The sequence below is a fragment of the Candoia aspera genome, chromosome 4 (genome assembly GCF_035149785.1).
Source record: "Candoia aspera isolate rCanAsp1 chromosome 4, rCanAsp1.hap2, whole genome shotgun sequence".
Classification (NCBI taxonomy): domain Eukaryota; kingdom Metazoa; phylum Chordata; class Lepidosauria; order Squamata; family Boidae; genus Candoia; species Candoia aspera.
This window is the reverse complement of record NC_086156.1, coordinates 86,141,367-86,163,374: the sequence shown is the minus strand read 5'-3', so window position 1 is coordinate 86,163,374 and position 22,008 is coordinate 86,141,367. Positions and strand designations below refer to the sequence as shown.

Sequence of the window (22,008 nt, the reverse complement as noted above, 5' to 3'; positions counted from 1 at the left end):
ACACCACCTTGACCAGCACTCCACATATTTGCTGCCTAAACTTTTAGATTTTTCTTCACCTTATCAGGTGAAGTCCAGTTAGGGAGAAGGACTTTTCAGCAGTGATACTGCAAATCTGGATGGCCTCCCTTCCAAGGATCTACTTTCTTGTTACATTTGTGCCAAAAAATAAATGGCTTTTTACTTCTCCTGACCTTTTAAGACAGAGCTTTTGTTTGTATGGGTTATATTTACCAATATATACGATACTAAAAATTAAAATTGATGCATTTGCTGCCACTACCACTTCTCATGATGGTTTGATGGGATTTTAATATTGTATTATTTTTATTTTCTTTCCATTTTCTTCTCTTTCCCTAAGTTTAGTTTGTATTAGTTTTTACTATTGTAATTAAAATTCCTAATAAAAAATATATTGTGAGCCTGTTGCCACCACCTAGCATATCTTTTTATATCCATTAAAATTACATTGGTAAGAAGTTGTGAGTCTCAAGTGTAGAATTATTATCAGCAGTAGCAGCATCAAACCTGACCCTTTTGTTTAATTTAGTGTTATAAATTATTATAACCCACTGACTTTTCCAAAAGCTAACCTCACTAATGCTTCAGAACTCACAGTTTGAGCAGGATCCATCATTGCCTTCACAAAATTGCAAGACTCAATGGTGCAGGAACGGACTGTTTCTGTTCGGCCTTCCCGAAAAAGACGAGTCATAGATGCCTCATAAGTGAGGCAGAACTTCTTCATGTCCTAGAACAGCAAGAGGAAGACATGAAGAGGACTCCTTATTCGAGTATTGTCCCTGGAAATTAAGCAAACTAACATGTTGATGCTACAGAGGTGATAAAATACAGCCTCTTGGATCAGAGAAGGCTAAATGTCCTGATGGAAGCATGAATCCAAAGTATTCTATTGACAGAATTCAGATTACAAGAACCCTGAACTATCCTACTTCAGCAAAGGATCGTTACCTTGTCGTGGTGCTGGAGCTTGAGCACCTCAGTGATGCCATGAGCTAAACCGTGAAGGGCCACCCAAGACGGGAAGGTCATGACAGAGAGGTCAGACTAAATGCGATCCCTGGGGAAGGTAATGGCAACCCACCCCAGTATTCTTGCCGTGAAAACTCAATGGATCAGTACAACCAGAGATATGTTGGTATACCATCGGAAGATGAGACCCCCAGGTCGGAAGATGGTCAAAATGCTACTGGGGAGGGACAGAGGATGAGCTCAACTAGCCCCAGACGTGATGACGCAGCTAGCTCAAAGCCGAAAGGACGGCTAGCGGCCGATGGTGCTGGTGGTGAACGGCGAATCCGATGTTCTAAGGATCAACACACCATTGGAACCTGGAATGTAAGATCTATGAGCCAGGGCAAATTGGATGTGGTTATTGGTGAGATGTCAAGATTAAAGATAGACATTCTGGGCGTCAGTGAACTGAAATGGACTGGAATGGGCCACTTCACATCAAATGACCACCAGATCTACTACTGTGGACAAGAGGACCACAGAAGAAATGGAGTAGCCTTCATAATTAATAGTAAAGTGGCTAAAGCAGTGCTTGGATACAACCCAAAAAACGACAAAATGATCTCAATTCGAATTCAGGGCAAGCCATCTAACATCACAGTGATCCAAATATACGCCCCAACCACAAATGCTGAAGAAGCTGAAGTAGAGCAGTTCTATGAGGATCTGCAGCACCTACTGGACAACACACCTAAAAGAGATGTTATTTTCATCACAGGAGACTGGAATGCTAAGGTGGGCAGTCAAATGACACCTCGAATTACAGGTAAGTATGGCCTGGGAGAACAAAATGAAGCAGGACATAGGCTGATAGAATTTTGCCAAGACAATTCACTCTGCATAACAAACACTCTCTTCCAACAACCTAAGAGACGGCTTTATACATGGACTTCACCAGATGGACAACACCGAAATCAGATTGATTACATCCTTTGCAGCCAAAGGTGGCGGACATCTGTACAGTCGGTAAAAACAAGGCCTGGAGCTGACTGTAGTTCAGATCACGAACTTCTTCTTGCACAATTTAGGATCAGACTAAAGAGATTAGGGAAGACCCACAGATCAGCTAGATATGAGCTCATTAATATTCCTAAGGAATATGCAGTGGAGGTGAAGAATAGATTTAAGGGACTGGACTTAGTAGATAGGGTCCTGGAAGAACTCTGGACAGAAGTTGGCAGCATTGTTCAGGAGGCGGCAACAGAATACATCCCAAAGAAAGAGAAAACCAAGAAGGCAAAATGACTGTCTGCTGAGACACTAGAAGTAGCCCAAGAAAGAAGGAAAGCAAAAGGCAACAGTGATAGGGGGAGATATGCCCAATTAAATGCAAAATTCCAGAGGTTCGCCAGAAGAGATAAGGAATTATTTTTAAACAAGCAATGCGCAGAAGTGGAAGAAGACAATAGAATAGGAAGGACAAGAGACCTCTTCCAGAAAATTAGAAACGTTGGAGGTAAATTCCAGGCAAAAATGGGTATGATCAAAAACAAAGATGGCAAGGACCTAACAGAAGAAGAAGAGATCAAGAAAAGGTGGCAAGAATATACAGACGACCTGTATAGGAAGGATAACAATATCGGGGATAGCTTTGACGGTGTGGTCAGTGAGCTAGAGCCAGACATCCTGAAGAGTCAGGTTGAGTGGGCCTTAAGAAGCATTGCTAATAACAAGGCAGCAGGAGACGACGGCATCCCAGCTGAACTGTTCAAAATCTTGCGAGATGATGCTGTCAAGGTAATGCATGCCATATGCCAGCAAATTTGGAAAACACAAGAATGGCCATCAGATTGGAAAAAATCAACTTATATCCCCATACCAAAAAAGAGAAACACTAAAGAATGTTCAAACTATCGAACAGTGGCACTCATTTCACATGCCAGTAAGGTAATGCTCAAGATCCTGCAAGGTAGACTGCAGCAGTTCATGGAGCGAGAATTGCCAGATGTACAAGCTGGGTTTAGAAAAGGCAGAGGAACTAGAGACCAAATTGCCAATATCCGCTGGATAATGGAAAAAGCCAGGGAGTTTCAGAAAAACATCTATTTCTGTTTTATTGACTATTCTAAAGACTTTGACTATGTGGACCATAACAAACTGTGGCAAGTTCTTAGTGGTATGGGGATACCAAGTCATCTTGTCTGCCTCCTGAAGAATCTGTATAACGACCAAGTAGCAACAGTAAGAACAGACCACGGAACAACGGACTGGTTTAAGATTGGGAAAGGAGTACGGCAGGGCTGTATACTCTCACCCTACCTATTCAACTTGTATGCAGAACACATCATGCAACAAGCTGGCCTTGAGGAATCCAAGGCTGGAGTTAAAATCTCTGGAAGAAACATTAACAATCTCAGATATGCAGATGATACCACTTTGATGGCTGAAAGTGAAGAGGAACTGAGGAGCCTTATGATGAAGGTGAAAGAAGAAAGTGCAAAAGCTGGTTTGCAGCTAAATCTCAAAAAAACCAAGATTATGGCAACCAGCTTGATTGATAACTGGCAAATAGAGGGAGAAAATGTAGAAGCAGTGAAAGACTTTGTATTCCTAGGTGCAAAGATTACTGCAGATGCTGACTGCAGTCAGGAAATCAGAAGACGCTTAATCCTTGGGAGAAGAGCAATGACAAATCTCGATAAAATAGTTAAGAGCAGAGACATCACACTGACAACAAAGGTCCGCATTGTTAAAACAATGGTGTTCCCCGTAGTAACATATGGCTGCGAGAGCTGGACCATAAGGAAGGCTGAGAGAAGGAAGATCGATGCTTTTGAACTGTGGTGTTGGAGGAAAATTATGAGAGCGCCTTGGACTGCAAGAAGATCAAACCAGTCCATCCTCCAGGAAATAAAGCCAGACTGCTCACTTGAGGGAACGATATTAAAGGCCAAACTGAAATACTTTGGCCACATAATGAGAAGACAGGACACCCTGGAGAAGGTGCTGATGCTAGGGAGAGTGGAGGGCAAAAGGAAGAGGGGCCGACCAAGGGCAAGATGGATGGATGATATTCTAGAGGTGACGGACTCGTCCCTGGGGGAGCTGGGGGTGTTGACGACCGACAGGAAGCTCTGGCGTGGGCTGGTCCATGAAGTCACGAAGAGTCGGAAGCGACTAAACGAATAAACAACAACAAAGAACTATCCTGAAACAGAAAAGTTCCAATTAATTTCTTCTGTATAAATCCGATCAAAGTTACTAGTTATTCTGCTATAAGAAGAAAATCTTTTTTCTCCAATAATTATTACATTTTTGAAATCAGCAATGCCATTTATGACCGTAATCCCATTGCACTTAAACCAATTGGTTAATCAACACTTTCCTCCAAGTGCCTTACCCGAAAATGTGCTAGTTGAAGGGCAAGCTGGATGAAGCCATCTGGACTAGTGCGGCATTTCTTGATTAAACCTTTGCCAAAGTCCTTAAAGGTAAAGACGTGAAAATCAACATCACTGGCCAGGGCATGGGCCACAATAAAGGACTGCATGATCACCTCCTGGCACTGTCAAGAATGGGAAACAGAAATGATCAACAAAGCATAGAGCAGATGTCATGGGAGAGTCAGTTTTCCCTTATTTCCAATTCCCTTCCCAATATCTCATTTCTACCTAAAGATTCTACCTATCCTTAGTCTTCAGAAGAGGCAACCAAGTCAACCAGGAACGGGCAATGTGCTCGTACTCAACTCCTATATCTTTTAGCATACTGCCAGATAGGCTGGAAGTATACATACCAGCATATTTCCAGATGTGAAGACTGGAAAGTTGGTTGTAAGAGTTTTGCTGCACTTTTATTTTTTAAAAAGAACAGTATATTTTATGTTCAAAAGGCTAAAAATTGCTTGAATAACAGGGGCGCTGGGATTACAGCTATCAGGCAATTAGCACTAAATAAACTGAATATGATTGTCTGAATTACAGCAGAATTCCCCAGAAGTGGGGAAATAGCTAAGTTCACCTTGACATTCACCAGCAGAAAAGGTAAAGACAATTTTCAGCAGTTATGCACATATAGTTTAATATATGTTTGAGTGTTGCCAAGTTCATCATCTTGTTCTTTTTCTTCTTTCCTAGATTGGTTATTGTTATATGTCTATTCTCATCATGTTGTTTTTATTCTATTTAGTGTATTGTGAGCTGCCCAGAATCGCTTTGAAGTGGGACAGCACCAAATCAAATCAAATAAATAAGAAATAAAAATAAAGGGGTGGGCAACCCACTGTTCACAGGCAGCATGCATATCCCAGATCTCTTTTTTTGCAGTCTTTCAAGTCTCCAAGCTTCACACTATCAAATCTGGTTGCAAACCATCAAAGTGCAAAAGCAGGTTTACCTCTAATTTTATCAAGGAAAAACCCCCCAATATCCAAGTTTAATAAATGATTATTGAATTAGCCCATGTTTTGTGTTAATTGAATCTTATATTAACCAATGGGCCAGGTTTACCCGCAAGATGCTAGGCCACAAAAAAGCAGAAGGTTAGAACTAACCAAGCTTAGCATGTTGTGCAAACTTAACTGAAAAGTCTTTAATTGACTTAGTAAATTAAGTCAATTAGCATTGTTGTAGAAAGACAGCAAAGAGATACAACTCTTCAGACTGGTCTTATGCATATAAAAAAAAGAAAAAGAACAAAACCCCAAGCACCTTGCAAAAAACAGCCCTGTCGATTTGTATAACAATTACTTGCCTGTCTTTGCAACTGCTCAGTTGTCAAAATAAAGAAGGCCACTCCCAGCTATGAAAAAAGGGCCCTTCAGTTGCAATTCCTCCTGTAACACTCAAATACATTCTGACACTTCCCTTATTTCATTGAGGCCACCTCCATGAATGAATGCTGTCCTAACGCAATCAAGCCCACACACCCCACCGGGTGTTTTTTTTTGGTGCCAAACCCTGTTTGTCTCCACCAGAGCTTGAACTTACCTCCAGCGATATTTCCCACTCCAATTTATGGGGTGGAGGGATGCTGGGGTCCCCGTTGCCTTTGCAGTTCCCATCATCATCATATCCCAGCTGGAATGAATCTGTGGCAAGGGTGTACTGTGAAAAAAGTGCGCCCAAGAGAAAGCTCAACCGCTTTGATTCCCTTGATGCATCTTTTGCTCTGAGCTAGCACCCCCTCCCCTACTCCCAGAGAATCCAAGTGTTCTTCCTTTCAGCCCTCTCTTCCACCAATCCTATTCCGGAGAAATCAGCTGGAGCTTTACCTCCCAAAGATGTCCAACAATAGGTGCATCTGCCCATGAGTGTTCTGCATTGATTCCGGCTTTCCCGTTGCGGTAAACAACCAGGTTGAAAGATTTGTCAAACCACCTGTGAGAAAAGAGTGGAATCCATTTTTCCATAGAATAGAACAGATTCCATAGAAGAATCCACTATTTTTCCCATAACCAGAGATACACACATGGATATGCATACCTCTATCCTGGGGGCACAAAACTATTTGTTTTAGGGGCATGGCAACAAAGCATATCATGACAATCTCCTGCACTTTAAAATGTTCCACTCTACCACTGATGATGGAGAAATATTTGCTGGGCATATAAGGAAGATGATGGGGGTCTGTGAAGGGCACCACAGCCAAGAGAAAATTATTTGGGAAACAAAACCAGGCCTCATGGGGAAAGTGACTTTTTAACATGAAGGAAGTGACATTTTGGCACAATTTCTCTGTTACATGTTGGAAGGGAGGAAAATGTGATCTGGAACCCAAATGTCTTTTGGTGTACAATCTTTGCAGGTTGGTTGCAGGGAGGATACACCTACCTGTCACAGCAGTGCCCGTGTAGCAAGGATTTTGCATAGGCATCCAAAGCCTGACCTGGATTGGGCCCCCGCAGCCCCTGTTCACTTGTGTCAAGAGTGACAAAGAAAGCAGATTTCTCAATGATACTCAATGATTGCTCGTTCTTCCCAGACTGGAAGTAGATCTGGCGGGCCCGGGCCCAGGGATCTCTACAAAGAACATTAAACCATTAAACCAAATGGAGGAAGAGCCATTCTTGGGGCTGGTTGGTTCCCTAGCCTTACTGGGACTGGTCTTATCCCCTTATGGGTGGAATTAGATCTACCATCATTTGGATTTGACTGTATTTTCTATATTTATTGACTACTGGTATTATTTATGATTTTATTGAATTTTAAATTGTTTTTATTGTGAACTGCCCAGGGTCCACCATGTGGGGGAGATGGGCGGTCATAAAAATATGATAAATAAATAAATAAACCACCAGAGTTAGGGAGACCTGGCTGTTATGGGTGCCCCGATCCAAAGAAGTGACTTTGGTGAGAATGGATGATCATTTCCCTAATACCAATATAATGTCCCATATTAAAGAAGGACCCAGTAGATCTCCCCTTCTTTTACCCCTTTTGAAATCATTGCATGGACTTGTATCTCGTTTTGCTTCATAAGCAGCAACAGAGAAAGGATGCAAGGGAAGGGCTACTCTGAGCTCCTTAGTGGGGTCAGTTCTTATGGCAGGGCTAAATAAAGGAGCCTTTGATTCTTTCTGGGTCCAACTCTTGGTATTCCTCTGGATATTCTGATGTGTAGATATAGAGATGATAGAGATCCAAAAGTGAGCAGGGTTTGCCATGTGGCAGGATTATATGGTTCACTCACTCTTTTCTACCATCCCTCTTTGCCACCCCACTCTCTCTCTCTACCAAGCTACCTATGGATGTGTATGAGCCACCTCATCTCTGTGGGTTGCATGACACCAGGATGAGGATCACAACAAACTAGCCCATAAGCTCTAAGGGGTCCTCCTTCCCTCATTTCCCCACCTAATCAGCTAAGAGAGTAGGAAGGAAAGATGAAAAAGGCTGAGCATATCTTAAGCCAGGGTCTCCACTGTGTCTCCCAGTGAATGGAGGGCCACAGAGGCTTTTGAGAGGCATGGGAGCTGCTCTCCCAAAGTGGGCAGGGCCATCCAAGACAGAGGACAGTGCAAAGCAGGTGGGCAAAGTACATCTTAAATAAGAAATAAAGAAGTTAAAAGCACACTCAAATGCATGAATGCACCCACATAGTGGGGAGCAAAAGGAAAGGTGAGGAGAGCAAAGGGCAGTATGAAGAAGTGGCAGAGCACAGTGGTGCATGAAGGGAAGGGACAGAGAACCAAGGCAGAGTGACAGGCAGCATGGTGTGGGTGGTAGAGCAGGATGGTAAACTGTAGGGTGGGGAAGCAGGATGACTGGTGGGATATAGAGGCCTTGAAGGCCCACACCACACAACTCCCACTGCACATCAACCCCACGGGACACACTTCATTAATTTCTGTCTAAAGTTCTTACTCTCTTCAAGCACATTCACTGAAAAAGAGCATAGTGTGAATCAGCCCAGGCTGTGGACTGCAACAGGTCCAACCTACTGAAAGGCTGGATCAAGGACAGGTCAGTCTCTCACCTTTCACCGGCAGTCATTGAAGGCAATTTCTCCTCCCCAGGCAGAGGGGGTGAGGGGTCAGAAAGAATAGCTTCAAACTGTGCCTGAAATTCACAAGGTTCCAGCAGCCTCCCCTTGTAATACAACCACACCCGGAATAAGCGTCCAGCATGGTATACTGCAATGTGATCACTGTCTTGCAGATGTTGGATCTTGTCTGGGTAGCAAGGACATAAAAAGAAATAAAGCTCTGCTGGATCTCTCTCGCTCAGCGTATGGGAAGCCTGGCCACCTACCTCCTTCCACAGGGGCTCCCCAAGGAGAAGGGGGTGTCATGACTCAATGGAGGGCTGTGTCATGTACCGTAATTCAAATTTATCCCTCACCCCCAGGCCAATATTTCTGATTTTAATAAAGCAGCAGCAGGCCAAGCGCCTTATATTCAAGCAGTTGCAGCAACCAGGGTCAAATTCTCACAAAGTGAAACCTTGTGTTGGGATGTTCAGAATTCCCAGCCAGCAAAAAGGGAGTGGAAATTCTTATACATCTAAAGTGCACCAACTAGGGGAAAACTGCAGTAGACAAAGATTAGTAAAAGAATGCCACACACAGTGAAGATGAGCTGAAACTAATGCTCGTTTTTCTCTTTGTAGCTCCTAGTTGCTGAGATGATTTAAAGAGGTGGACAACCTGAGGCCTCTGACCTGCATGCATCCCATCAATCTTTTTTTTTTTGGCTGTTTTGCAATGCTTGGAGCTTCTTGCAACCACAGTTGCTGAAAACTGGCAGCAATTTTTTTTGAACTGCCATACATTGCCATACGTGCACTATCAATGTATGTGTGTATTCAGGCTTCTATACTACCCTAGTCAAAAGTCTGAGCAGTTTACAATTTCCGTTGACCGTCAGATTAAAACAGTACACAAATCCAACAATAGCTGAACATAAGTAATCTAGCCTTAGTTTAAAAATCTTAGGAGAAGCCCACGAATAAATAATCAAAATCCAGAGGAAAAAAAGGAAAATACTGGACCCACTGACTTTGCTTCATAAAGCCATTTAACTTTGCATCGTTGTGTTCTGCTTACTGCAGCCTTTCTCCTACCAAAAAACATTTAAGGGGGGGCCTCCAGGTACTAAGAGATTGCCCACTTCTAATTTAAAGGCATAGGTAAAACCTGGTTGAGGGCCCAGGTTTTGAACACAAAAAAGCTTTTAAGAACCATTCTCAAATCCAGTAACCACCTAACCAGGGTCTGTTCTCTACAAGCCTTATTCAAAAACCCTCTGAGAGGTTTGGACCCGTCCTTCACATTATAAGTCCCATTCTTTGCATCCGGAAAGGCATAGGTCCCCCACCCCACTTAAAAAAAAACGGTTGCAGGACAAGGAGTATAGGAAAAAAAAAGTCAATTCATCCCTGTGTGCAGGTATTTGTTGGGAAAGGAGGGCAAGGTGTGCAGGAGCATCCTACCTCCCTCCAGGCCAGGCACACGGGTTGTGTTAAACATGCGTTCATACTGAGCTGAGCACGTTGGCAGGCAACCTTGGATCAGCATCTGAGAAGCAGAGGGAAGCAGGAAGAGACAGAAAGAGAGAGAGAAAGAGAGAGCGAAAGAACAGTCAAGAAGATTTGCCTGCCAAGCAGCTTTGGGGGGAAAGAAGTAAAAAAGAAGCCAAAAGGGAAGCTTCCTCTCCTGGCAACTTGAATAGTCCTGCCAAGAAAAGAACCCAGTGGGTAGGCCAAGCTCCGAAGGTGACTCCAGGGCAACAGTTCTGACCTCGTGAATATGGGCCAGTTATCCATGTTGACCAGAGTGAGAAGGGACACAAGGGTTTTTTTTTTTTTTTTTAAGATAGTGATTGATTGCCAACTTGGTACCTTGGAATGACCTTCTATTATCACCATCCAACGTAAGTGGTAGACTGCAATAGCTACCATCATTCCTAGCCAAGAAATACTGTGCTGCTGGGGATGATGAAAGTTGTTGACACAACATCCACAGAGGGCACCAAGTGGAGGAAGGCTGGTTAAGACGGAGGGATTTATAGAATTACGGGTAAGTCCAGAAGTCACAGAATGCAACGCTGAAGACCAGAAAGCCCAGCAAAAGACCCCGTAGAGGAGATTTGTCCTGCAGAAGTCTCCCACAGCTAGATGTGAGAAGGACATTGTTTCTCAGGGTCTCCCAGTTCACTTACCCAGCCCCACCCCAGGCAACCGGGTGGTGTTGAAGAGGCGCTGCCACTGGGCCGAACAGAGGGGGATGAAGGAATTAGGGACCATGCTCTGATATCAGGTGACAAGAGACCCCAAGATTAGTTGGGGGAAAGAAAACCAAACAGGGAAGAGATTCATTGTTGTTATTTTTAATACTCTGTGATCCCAGAACATTTAAATAACTTTTAAAATCAAGGTATAAATAAATGTAATAAACAAAGAGCCCAGTGATCAAACTTGCAGCAAGATCACTGAGAAAAAGAAGCATGACATCACCTGGATAGTACAACGTAGCTGGCAGTGCTATCTTGTATTCAATAAGCAAGACAAAGCTACCTGTGCACTTAAGCTGGTATCATATTTGGCCCACAGATATTGGGGTAGGCACTTTTTCCTTCAAGTCCAAACGAGTCGCCTCTAGCTTTGCTTTAAGCCTCCTCTCTGCCCTTGTATTTGCTGCCTCCTTTCAAAGAACCAATTCCGTATTAGAGTCCTAAGTTAGACTTAAGACAAACTCAAAACAATTGTGATGCAGTGATGCATTTGATCTCCTGGTTGTGGTTTTCTGTATTTTGTTTTGTTGTTACTTTAAATGAACTGCAGAAATATCAGTCCAGAGTAGCTCTTGCCCCCACAGGAGGAGGAGAAAATACAAATTCATACACTGTACCCTGTCTGTATTGCTTGCCTAACGTAATTAATAGATACTTGGAGCAACAATAAAGCAGGTTGGATCTAGAAAAAGAGCAACTGTCCTGATCAGAATTGGAGCATCATGCAGCTGCCTTAACACTAAAAAAACAGTAAAAATAAGAAGCAGCATAAGCACTTATGACCATTTTAGCCCTTGAATCAGCGAGGTTAGGAGTCAAATTGCTGTTCATCCATGAATTTCACTGAGGTCCTTTGCAAATCATTGGCCTGATCCACATGTAAAACTAAAGCACAGTGTATGCTTGGTTTTAGTTTAGCATCAGATGCAAACCAGGTTATTATAATATGCAAATAGGGCTGTTCTCTTTCCATGGCCTCAACATACCCCAGAAGTTCCTCAACCTGAGCTCCGTAACAAAATGTGGGGTTCAAATACATTGTGATATTGTAGACTATGCTCGCACCCCAGTGCTGGCTCTTTCTATACCTCTACACCCCTTGTCAGCAGCCACCTCAGTCTGGGCCAACATAAAATTCTCAGTGATTTCCTACACAAAAAGATATGGTATCCCATTAGCTTAGAAGTCGTTCCATTTTTGAAAGCACAGCAGCAGAGTAGACTGACCATAAGGACAAAACAATCAAATGGTCCAAGAAACATGCCAGTATTTTTTAAAAGATAAAACTGAAAATACCTTTCAGAACATGCAGTCTTTTCTAACCTAGCATGTGTTAAAGATTATAATTTCCATAATTAATTCCATAATTATAATTTCTATAATTTCTTCTAGCAATTCCCAGTTTGGGGGAGGCTGCTTTAAGGAGTGAAATGGACACACTTGGAATACATTGAGAGTTTGCCATCTGTTTACTCCTTTCTCCCCTCTGCATGGGGAAGTATAAACCTCTTTCTCAGTCTGACTCCCACCACCCAGTTCAAGCAGAGGGAGCCTTCACTCTCTAATGCAATGTTTCTCAACCTTGGCAACTTTAAGATGTATGGAATAGCATAGCTGAATTCTGGGAGTTGAAGTCCACACATCTTAAAGTTATCAAGGTTGAGAAACACTGTTCTAATGGGTATATTTCCTATCCTCCCTATATTTTGATCTCACTCACTGGTTTCATTTCCTCCCGGACGAGTTTGCGTCGGTACAGCAGCATGGCATAAACAAGATTTCCAGCTCGAGCAGCTTGGATTGGAGTAGGTATTACATAAAGGAAATCCTAAAAAATGAGTGCAGAGAAAATAGAAAACATGGGGAGAAAGGAGGGTCAGAAGAGCTGGGAAAAAAAAGTCCTGTCCCCATCCACATGTTGATATTCTTCTCCAGCTTTGCTAACTCACCATGCCATAATAGTTGCTATTTACCATCAGGGGGCTCCTCCCACGGAGATACACATACTCTTCCCACCAGTCACTCACCTGGCAAGAGATGGGAGGAGGGTGAAAAAAGGAGAAATTCAAAAGACAGCCCTCCATCCATATTCTCAGTGTACAACCCTGTTCTTCCCAAAGAGCCCCTTCCCTTTAAAGGGACCACTCACATAGTTGGTTGCCCACCAAGACTTCAGTGTAAGGTACCACTGCAAATGCGGTCCAAGGGTCCGTTCAAAGTCACGGACAAGACCTGTCATTCGATAGAATTCTGCATCAGTCACCAGAGGCCGTATGGATTCCAGATACTTAGGGAGAAAGAAAAATGTGGAATTAGATCTTGGCAAGAGCAGAGTTCATTCTTTTACCCAAAAGACCTCCTCATCCCAAACTCAAGAGATGACATTTGTCCCCACTCAGTTTCCTACAAGAGCACTTGGAACCAGAGGCCTTGTAGAGGTGGAAGTGTGTGTCTTTGTGGATGCATGAAAAAGAAGTGCATGAGCCTCAGGAAGTTGTAGGTAGGGTTATCAGTTCAGACAATCACTAGTTTTCTCTATCTCTCTGCTGCTATCTAGGGATTGTCTGGATTTTTATAGCCCAGGTATGTAGCTCTAATATAAGGCATGTCCAGCCCATAGAGATGGAAAACAAGCAGTTTCTAAGATAACAAAACAAGTAAAACCATCTGTTTCCTACTGTGAAAGGATGAATCACTACAGATGAGCATTTTCACGTCTATAAGGATTTTCCACACTGGAGAAGAATAAAAGTTAAGCATGGAGAAAATTAAAAGCAGCAGCACAAAAAAACAGCTGTGATGCTGGGCCATCACATCTTGGAGATGCTATGGTCTTGAGTCCCAAAAATTCAGAGAGGCTCAGTTGGGAAAAGTTATCCATGAGCAATCTGTCACCCCAAAATATGAACCATTCAGGCAATCTTCCCAGCAAACCAGCAGCTGAAGTCACCCTGCTATTACATGTATCTGACAATAGCCCCAAGATCCCCTGCTTATAAAACTGACTGTCTGGTTTAATTACTATAGTTAGAGTACACAACAAAATATCCAAAATACAATTTTTCTTTTAAAGATCCCAGCTTTGTCTTTCCCAAGGATATTCCATTCCATTCCACTCCTTGTGTTCTCCACCCACTTCTTCAATCTTTCTTCCCTTTCCCCATTTCTACCCCACAAATGGTTTTCTGAATATGCTCATTCCTTCTTAAGCTGTTTTTGAAGTTATTATACTGTTTTTTTTAATCCATTCAATCATGTCCGATTCTCGGAGACTTCCTGGACAAGTCCCTGCAGTTTTCTTGGTCAGGTTTTTCAGAAGTGGTTTGCCATTGCCTCCTTCCTCAGGCTGAGAGTGACTGGCCCAAGGTCACCCAGCTGGCTTTGTGCCTAAAGAGGGACTAGAACTCACGGTCTCCTGGTTTCTAGCCCTTTACCTTAACCACTACACCAAACTGGCTCCATTATTGTACTTAGCTGGTATTTTTTAAAAAGATTTTTTAAATCTTCTTGCAAACTTTAGGGCTTCAGATACTAATCTCTTTTTCTCATGTTTATGACATGTTTGGCCCTTCTGTGACAAAAGATAATGGAGAATACTTTCTCTTCCTAAGACAGTGGAAGACTACAGCCAGATGCAATAGACAATGTTAGATTTATAAATTACCTCATCTTGTAGAAAGAATTCTGTAATAAAACTTCTGTTAATTCATAAAATCTATCTATAGAGAAGGTTCATGGTTGCAGCTGTGCATAAATTCTGTTCAATTAACTTCCACCAGAACGAATAACTCAAATGTGTTATCTTAGTGAATGTAAGTGGATCACTCCCACTGCAAACAAGCAATGGAATAACCTGATCCTCAGTTGGCCCATTTTTGCCCCTCTGCATTTGTCACTACTCAGAGCTTGCTTCTTTCCAATAATCAGGAAAGTATCCCACATCAGGAACTCATAATCAGAGCTAGGCAATGCACACCATCTGAAATGATTCCAGACAAAAGAATAAGAGGGTATGCCAAATGTCAGGGCCAAAAAGTAGTAGAAGAAATGTCAGGCATGCTAAAGCAATGAGATCCCTACTGTGACACAAAGCTTTTTATATTCCTCCCTTTCCAAAAAAAATCCAATGACCAGTGTGGGGAGGTGGAATCAGTCAATGTGGAAGATTCTTTGCTCATGTCTTGATGCAGTGTGTGCAACAGTTTCTTGTTCTTCTGGAGAGATGCAAAAGGAATGGTATCCCAAGAAAGAATAACTCTTAGAGCCAAGTAGATATGACAAAGGCTAGGACCAAGCAAGAGGGAAGGAAGGTATTGGTAATTATTAGGATCAGTCGCTGGGGATGGGGAGAGAGTGTGATCTTTTTCTTCCCCTGCTCTAGTTCAAAGGAAGATCTGTCTTCTGTACCTGGCATTTGCTTTGAAGAGACATCTCCATTTGTGGCCCTGACCCTTGCACATGAAAACCTAGCACTGCAGGGACAAAATTTTAGCGCAGCCTTCATTACGGGCTAGTTTGCACTATAAGTGTTTCTATCAGGTAGCAGACTTTCAAAGCAGCAGCCCCTGCAGGATGATGTTAAAAATCAGCACTGCAATCCAAGCCATGTATGGAATACAAAGGGATAGGGATTGGGCACCAATGCAGAGGCCTCTATCCTGCCTGTTTCAACTCGTTTACTTTCAAACTCAAGTGTCCAAGAACTATTAGAATCTTTGAATGCCCACTTGCCAGTAAGAAGCACAGGGATAAAAGCTGTAGACTCACCTTCCACATTGTATCCTGAATGGCTGGAACAGGCAAGCGAGGCAGTGAGGCCTGGTAGCTGTACAACATGGGTTTACGACCAGAGAAGATTTTCACCAAAGCCTACGGGGGTGAGGGAATGAAGGGAAAGGTGAGCTATACAAGCATTTCAACTGAACGATGTTCATTTGTTCTCTCCAGTGTTTTTCTTTGGCCTAATTCACAGTAAAGTAGCCTGCCTGCATTGGAGTAGGCCACGGCCAGTCCTGCTATTAGACAGAGTGAAATACTTGCCTCAGGTAACAGACACTGAGAAATACTACTGAAGCACAGGGTTGTCTGTGCTTGGTAGCCTGTCCTACATCCTCTTTCTCTGTTGTTCTTAGGAGTCATGGAGGACCCTGTCCAATAAATCATGTTGAAGCAAGATTCAGCTGCCAGTCCAACCATTTTCTATATGAAGAATAGGGAAGAGGGAAGCCACCTTGCCTTTTGTATTAGGATACAAATGACTAAGTTTGTCCTGAGGCTGGATACCTGCAGACTGCAGCCACTGAGGCTCATAGCTGACAGTACAGAAGTTTAGACTAAAATTTATAACTAGGGATGTGTAGCTTTTTGGACCCAAAGTGGAAAAGGTTCCTTAGAGGGAATGTGGGTGCACCCGCCTCACTTTACCTTCTTAAAGAAGCTGCACGTTTTTCTGGACCCACACGGTAGGCCTGCAGTCCCCAGGAAACACATGCTGAGTTAGAAAGATGCCAACCTAGTGTGACAAGGCCATTGCACCCTGTATGGAACCTGCATGGAACCAACATTATAACCCAACTTCTTTCCTGACATAGTTTTCAACATGTCTGGAAGTTGGTTTTTGCTTTGCTGCAGAAGCATTCAGTCATGTGAGAACTAGGCCCCAAAGATATTTATGTTTCCACAGGTAGCTTCTCCAAAGCATAATCTGATCTGCTTAGGCATAATTACTCCTTCTTCTAACTGCCTTTGTGGGAATTAGAGACACACCTGATGCTCCTTGTTAATATGTATCTGAGCTCCACCACTTGGCTCCTTCCCAGCTGATATGTCCCAGAGTACATCTCATTTTTCTCCAGCAGCCTTCTCCAAATCTGTGCCTCCTAGATGTGCTGAATGGAAATCCCATCATCCCATACAGCAAGACCGTGAGAACTATGAGACTGATACTACAGCATATCTGGAAGGCATCTGATTGGGAAAGGCTGCTCCATGGTATTTTTCACCATAAACCACCATTAACTTTTTAGCTAACCCTGTTCAACAGTACATTAAATAATATGTTCTTTGATCTTGAGCACAGCTATTATATGTAGGTCACAGGCTTACCTCTCTGTAGGTAAGTTGTACACTGATTAGAAAGTTAGGAGACCCAGAAAGTTAGGGAGAACCTACACATTAGGTGCTTTGAGTCCCTCCTTCTCTCTCTCCCAATCCTATCCTATTTATGAAAATAAAATTGGAGAAGCATTCCCCTGATATTCTGGAGCAGTGTTTTCAGTTTTTGTTGATTGCAATGTTTCTCTTATTCAGGCTTTTGGTGGCAGTATCTGACCAAACTTGTCTGAGCTCAAAAGCTAAGCAGAGATGCTTGCTTAGTACTTGGATAAGAAACCTCCAGGGAATAGCCGGGCTGCAAGTTAGACTGGGAAGCTGAAAGACATCCCAGAAGAAACCAGTGGCAAAGCACTGTGTAAGTTTGAAAATAAAACTGCATGAATGTATCCACAAAGTCACCTGGAGTCAAGCTCAGCTTAAAGGAGATTTTCATATTACAGTATGTGCCTTACTTTTCTAAGCCAATCTGGAATGTTTGCCCTGATAACTGTTTAATTAAATGAATTAAAATGGTAACCTGTGTTCCAAGAGGAAAGGTAGGACATAACTGCAATAAATACATTTCAACATTTGTAGTTCCTCCTCTGGCAGCCTTGCCCCATGTGGTGCCCAGCAGATGTGTTGAAGATCGCAACTCCCAGATTTTTTGGTGGAAAAACACCAGGGAGAAAGGTGCCCTGTGCTATAAACTTGCTTCAGCTCCACCCAGGGTCATCGTGGCAAAAACCCAGGGCAACTTAATCCTGGGTGCCACCCTCTGATTCCAGCAACAGTTGGCCCTCTGTCCAGCTTGCATTCTAAGAGTACACCTATCCTGTAAATACATACCAACCAGACCTTCGTGGTGATGGACATCCGACCATGCTCCTCATACATCCATCCATGGTAGCATAGCAGGAGCTTAAGAATGCTACGCATGGTCATAATGAGGGCCAGCCACAGTCCTGTGGAAAAGGCCAGGACACTGAGGACGTTCAGGCCCTGATCTGACAGATAATTGCTGGAGAAAAACAGGGGGGATGGGAGAAAGACACAAAGTCAAGTGGAGCCATCTTTCAAGAATAATAACTTGTAGTCTACAAATACAGGTTAACTTAAGATCTCTTAAGGATTTGTGGGGGGGGAAATGAATGATCTGATGCTTAGCTCACATTTGTTGCATCCAAAATATCCCAGATTTAGCCATTTCCCTTCAGGGTTCTGAAATACCTCTGCCCAAACTATGGAAAATGGCAAAGAGTCAGTGGCTGTGTTCACACAATACATTTAACCAAGGCAGTTAAAGATCTAGGGGCTGCATTTGCACAACATACTGTGCTTGTTAGTTTTAACTTTTTTGTAACTTTAATAAGTTGCAATAATCCAGCTGTTTGGTTAGTTTATGGTTCAGTGTACAATCACTGAAAATGTGTTAATTCAATAAGCAAGCACGTCACTGGGTAGAAAACACTAAGCTATTGGTCTGGTTCCGTACAAGAGCTTCCTGTGCCAGGAGGTACATTTTGGTAGGCTGGAAGCCACTTTTTTGTTTTGCTTGCTTTTTTGAGACGCCAAGGGCCACAGTGAAGAGAACGGGACGAACAGGTAGGGCCCCGATAGGTAAGTGGTCAAATTTGGGACTTTCCACTTTTGAGGGTTTATGTTTTTCAAGTTTATTTAATGGCCCAAACCAATACTAAGATCTAAACAATTACAGTATTTCATTCCATTTTCCATCTAAATCTAGCAGACTTCACTTTGGAGCAGGAAATTAAGTGGACCATGTCCTCCATAGCCAGCAGTCTGTTTCTAACGGTGACCAATCTTGGAAGAATTCTTTTTGTGGGGTGCAAAAGGGCTAAAATAAGCCACTTTTGGAACTGACAAGCAAAGGAGTAAGATGGATAAAAGGCATTGTCTGCAAATTTGAAGATCTGAGAGAATAATTTGTATGTACGTTTCCCACATAATTCATATATAAATGCCAATTCGATCCTATTGGTTTAGCTATATTTTCCATTGCCTGAGTTTTATTTATTTGATAAATTTATATAGCTGCCCATCTTACATATGTGACTTTAAGCTGAGTCAAGTCTCCACTATGTTGTATGAACCTTCTAACCCAGTCAGTACTGGCCACAAGAAAGACAATTTTAAACCAAAACTATACCAGGGCAATGGTTGGTCAAATAACCCCTCTTGGGCAGTAGTTTTATGCAAAACCAAAAAACTAGGCAGCTGGAGGGTAGTGGCCAAACATTACTTAGTCTGTCCTCCGAGAAAATAAGACAGAGGTTTAGAACAGCTGAAACTGCAAGGTGTGTCATTGCAAAACTCACAAATGCTGAATGACTGGTGTATTGAAGCCATACCCAATATTGTCTGCCTTGCCAATAGGGAGGAGACCACTGGAGTAATGAAACACAGTATTATCCTGATGTAAGGATTAATGCAGGCAGGAGTGCAGGAAACATGTGGGGATTCTGTATTCCCCACAGTGGTAATCCTTTACCCAGTTACTGTAACTGTGTGCTGTTAGACCCAAAGTTAAGGAGTCGTGACTGGATTAATGGCAGGCTGGGTTAAGTATGTTATCTGAACTCAGCCATTAGGTCTGACCAAGTCTTAGTCTCTTCCATCCATCCTGACAAAATTAACAGCTACTAGTTCATCTTGAAGACATGTCCCCTTTTCCCCCCAATAATTACCTGACTGGCAGATGTTCCTTTATTTTTTCAATCATGCCCATGGAGGGGTCAAGACGAGAGAACTGGGTTACTAGGATGGCTGTAACCATGAAAAACCAACTGGAGGGGCTGGCAGGATACACACCTGTCACAAAACCATTCTGTTTGGAAGCAACATAAAGGAATGGAGGTGAGAGGTGGGAAAACAAAGAACTTGAGAGTTTTTAATTTTCTGCTGAGTTGGAACTGTAACCTGTTTCTGAAAGAATAAAATCCTTTTCTTGGAAATATGATTCACATTTCTTGAAATATGATTCATTGAACTTCTGCCTATGTCAGTTAAATTATCCTCTGACTTCCTTTCCTTCTAAATGAAATTGTGCTTATCTTTTGCAGAAGCGGCAAGGACTTCTGTAGATTAACTATGATACGTTATTTCAATATATTTCAATATATAATAATTTCAGCATTAAAAACCAATCTACTGGCACTTACATTTTTTTCTTCAAGGATAAGGATTTTTACTTGAATATTAATGGTCTTTGTTGAGAGCCAGTATGGTGTAATAGTTATGGTGCTGCACTAGGAGCAGGAAACCCAAGTTCTAGTTCTCCCTTAGGCAAGGAAAGCCAGCTGGGTGACCTTGGGACCATCACTTCCTCTCAGCCCTAATCAGCATCAGGCTCTGCAACAAGCCAGTTGAAAAATAAAACTCCTTGTCACATCATGGACTGATAGCTTTGCTATGTGAACTGAAGCAAATGCAGTATACCTGCAACCAAATGGGACAAATGCTAGGGACAACATTATTAATGGTCTTTGGTATTTAGAAATACAAATCTCTGTGAAACTGAGGTACTTCCACATGCACTATTCCCACTCCCCCAATTCTCCAAAGCATCTTGAATCTGGCCATACAACCATCTTCATCCTGCTGGCGTTGGAAGGCCAAGAATGATGCATCCTGCAGTATTTCCTTGAGCCAGGAAACAGGAAAGTGCAAAAATGGTCATTCAGTCAATGCATATTGACATATATCAATAAACACCAGGAGCATCACATAGTAATCACCAAAAGACAAAATCCAATAGCAGAGAGAACAACATTAAAACAACCCAAATCCAAAGGCCTGATGAAATAGCCAGGTTTGATGCCCTTTTTAAAAACCAATAAGGTAGGAGCCATTTAGATTTCCGGGAGAATGTTGTTCCACAGAATGGGGACAGCCATGGAAAAGGCTCACTTCCATGACCCCTGCGAGGAGAATCCCTGAGCGAAGAGACTAAAGAGGCCAGAAGAGAGTACCAGATCTTACTGGATAGGCAAGTAGAATTGGGAATAGTCAGTCCCACATATACCCAGGTCCTGAGCCATGAAATACTTTAGAGGTGATCATCAGCCCCTTCAATTGCACTCAGAAGCCAACTGGCAATCAGTGCAACTCTTGAAGTAACAGTGTTAAATGGGCAAATTGAGAGGTGCCCATAACTACTTGGGCCACTGCATTCTGGACCAATTGTAGCTTCTGAATGTTCTTCAAAGGCAGGGCCATGTGGAGTATATTGCAATAGTTCAAGTGAAAGGTGACTCAGGCATGAGTCACTATGAAGAGAGCCTCCTGATTCAGGAGGGACAAAAAGGCACACAAGATGGAACTGTGCAAAAGTTCTCTTAGGTATAGCTGCTACCTGCTCATCAAACAAGAGACATGAGCCCAGGAAGACCACAAGTTATAAGCCAATTCCATGTCATGAAACATGCCCCCTTCCTGAACTAGACAGTATTGCCCTGGAATCAGCTTCCACACCCACAGCTACTCTGTCTTGCTAAGATTGGGTCTAAGCCTGCTTTTCTCCATCCAGACCCTAATAGCTCCAGGCACCAGGACAACACCTCAGCAACATCATCTGTTCTACCTGGGTCAAAATATTTGGCCCCATGCTGACAAATGATCTTGCCCAACTCCATGGTTGTCATGGTGACTATGAACTTCCAGGCCACCTCTGACCCTTCCCTCAAAGAAGGTGAACTGAAATCTCCCAGCATCCATAAGCCTAGGGAACTCCACTGTCAACCCAACACTGAGGTTGAGCAGGTCCAGCAGAAATCCACGGTGTAGCAGGGTATACAGCAAGAGCAATCCCAATTTGTTCCTAGACCCCTAACTTCACACATAATGTTTCACACTGTTATCTGCAGAACAATGGTTCTAAATACTATTACCATCTCCCAGGTGACAACTGCCACCCCACTTCCCCTGCCCTGAGCATCAAGGTGATACCAAACCAGAAACCCAGATGTGCATATCTCTAAGAGGAGATTCCCCATCCAGGTTTCAGAAACTCAAACCAAGTCTGCCCTCTCTTCTATGCTTTTATTTATTTTGTGTCCAGATCAAACTTTGCTCTGCCAAGATGTAGCCACTGCCACAGCTTTGTCATTAGCTTGCTGTAGGTCATTGACAGTACAAGGCTCCGGCAATAATCGGCACACCATCAGATGCACCGGATCTTGGATTTCTCC

The 22,008-nt window shown here is 42.8% G+C and overlaps 1 protein-coding gene across 3 annotated transcripts in view; it reads right to left on the bottom strand.

Annotated features, from left to right (window-relative positions):
- The window catches only part of CPT1C (carnitine palmitoyltransferase 1C), a 37,830-nt gene that overhangs the window by 2,809 nt on the left and 13,013 nt on the right, over positions 1 to 22,008 (bottom strand). For 2 of the 3 annotated variants that reach the window (XM_063300907.1, XM_063300906.1), the window contains exons 3-15: positions 19,507 to 19,646; positions 17,648 to 17,819; positions 15,473 to 15,574; positions 12,855 to 12,992; positions 12,655 to 12,732; positions 12,426 to 12,533; positions 10,634 to 10,721; positions 8,452 to 8,647; positions 6,807 to 6,995; positions 6,248 to 6,353; positions 5,964 to 6,080; positions 4,376 to 4,540; positions 617 to 751 (exon numbers count right to left, since the gene is read on the bottom strand). In XM_063300907.1, the coding sequence (XP_063156977.1) occupies positions 617 to 751; positions 4,376 to 4,540; positions 5,964 to 6,080; positions 6,248 to 6,353; positions 6,807 to 6,995; positions 8,452 to 8,647; positions 10,634 to 10,721; positions 12,426 to 12,533; positions 12,655 to 12,732; positions 12,855 to 12,992; positions 15,473 to 15,574; positions 17,648 to 17,819; positions 19,507 to 19,646 (1,734 nt within the window). Of the gene's footprint in view, positions 1 to 616; positions 752 to 4,375; positions 4,541 to 5,963; positions 6,081 to 6,247; positions 6,354 to 6,806; positions 6,996 to 8,451; positions 8,648 to 9,905; positions 9,991 to 10,633; positions 10,722 to 12,425; positions 12,534 to 12,654; positions 12,733 to 12,854; positions 12,993 to 15,472; positions 15,575 to 17,647; positions 17,820 to 19,506; positions 19,647 to 22,008 lie in introns of all 3 variants that reach the window. The other variant, XM_063300908.1, reaches the window with a different exon arrangement.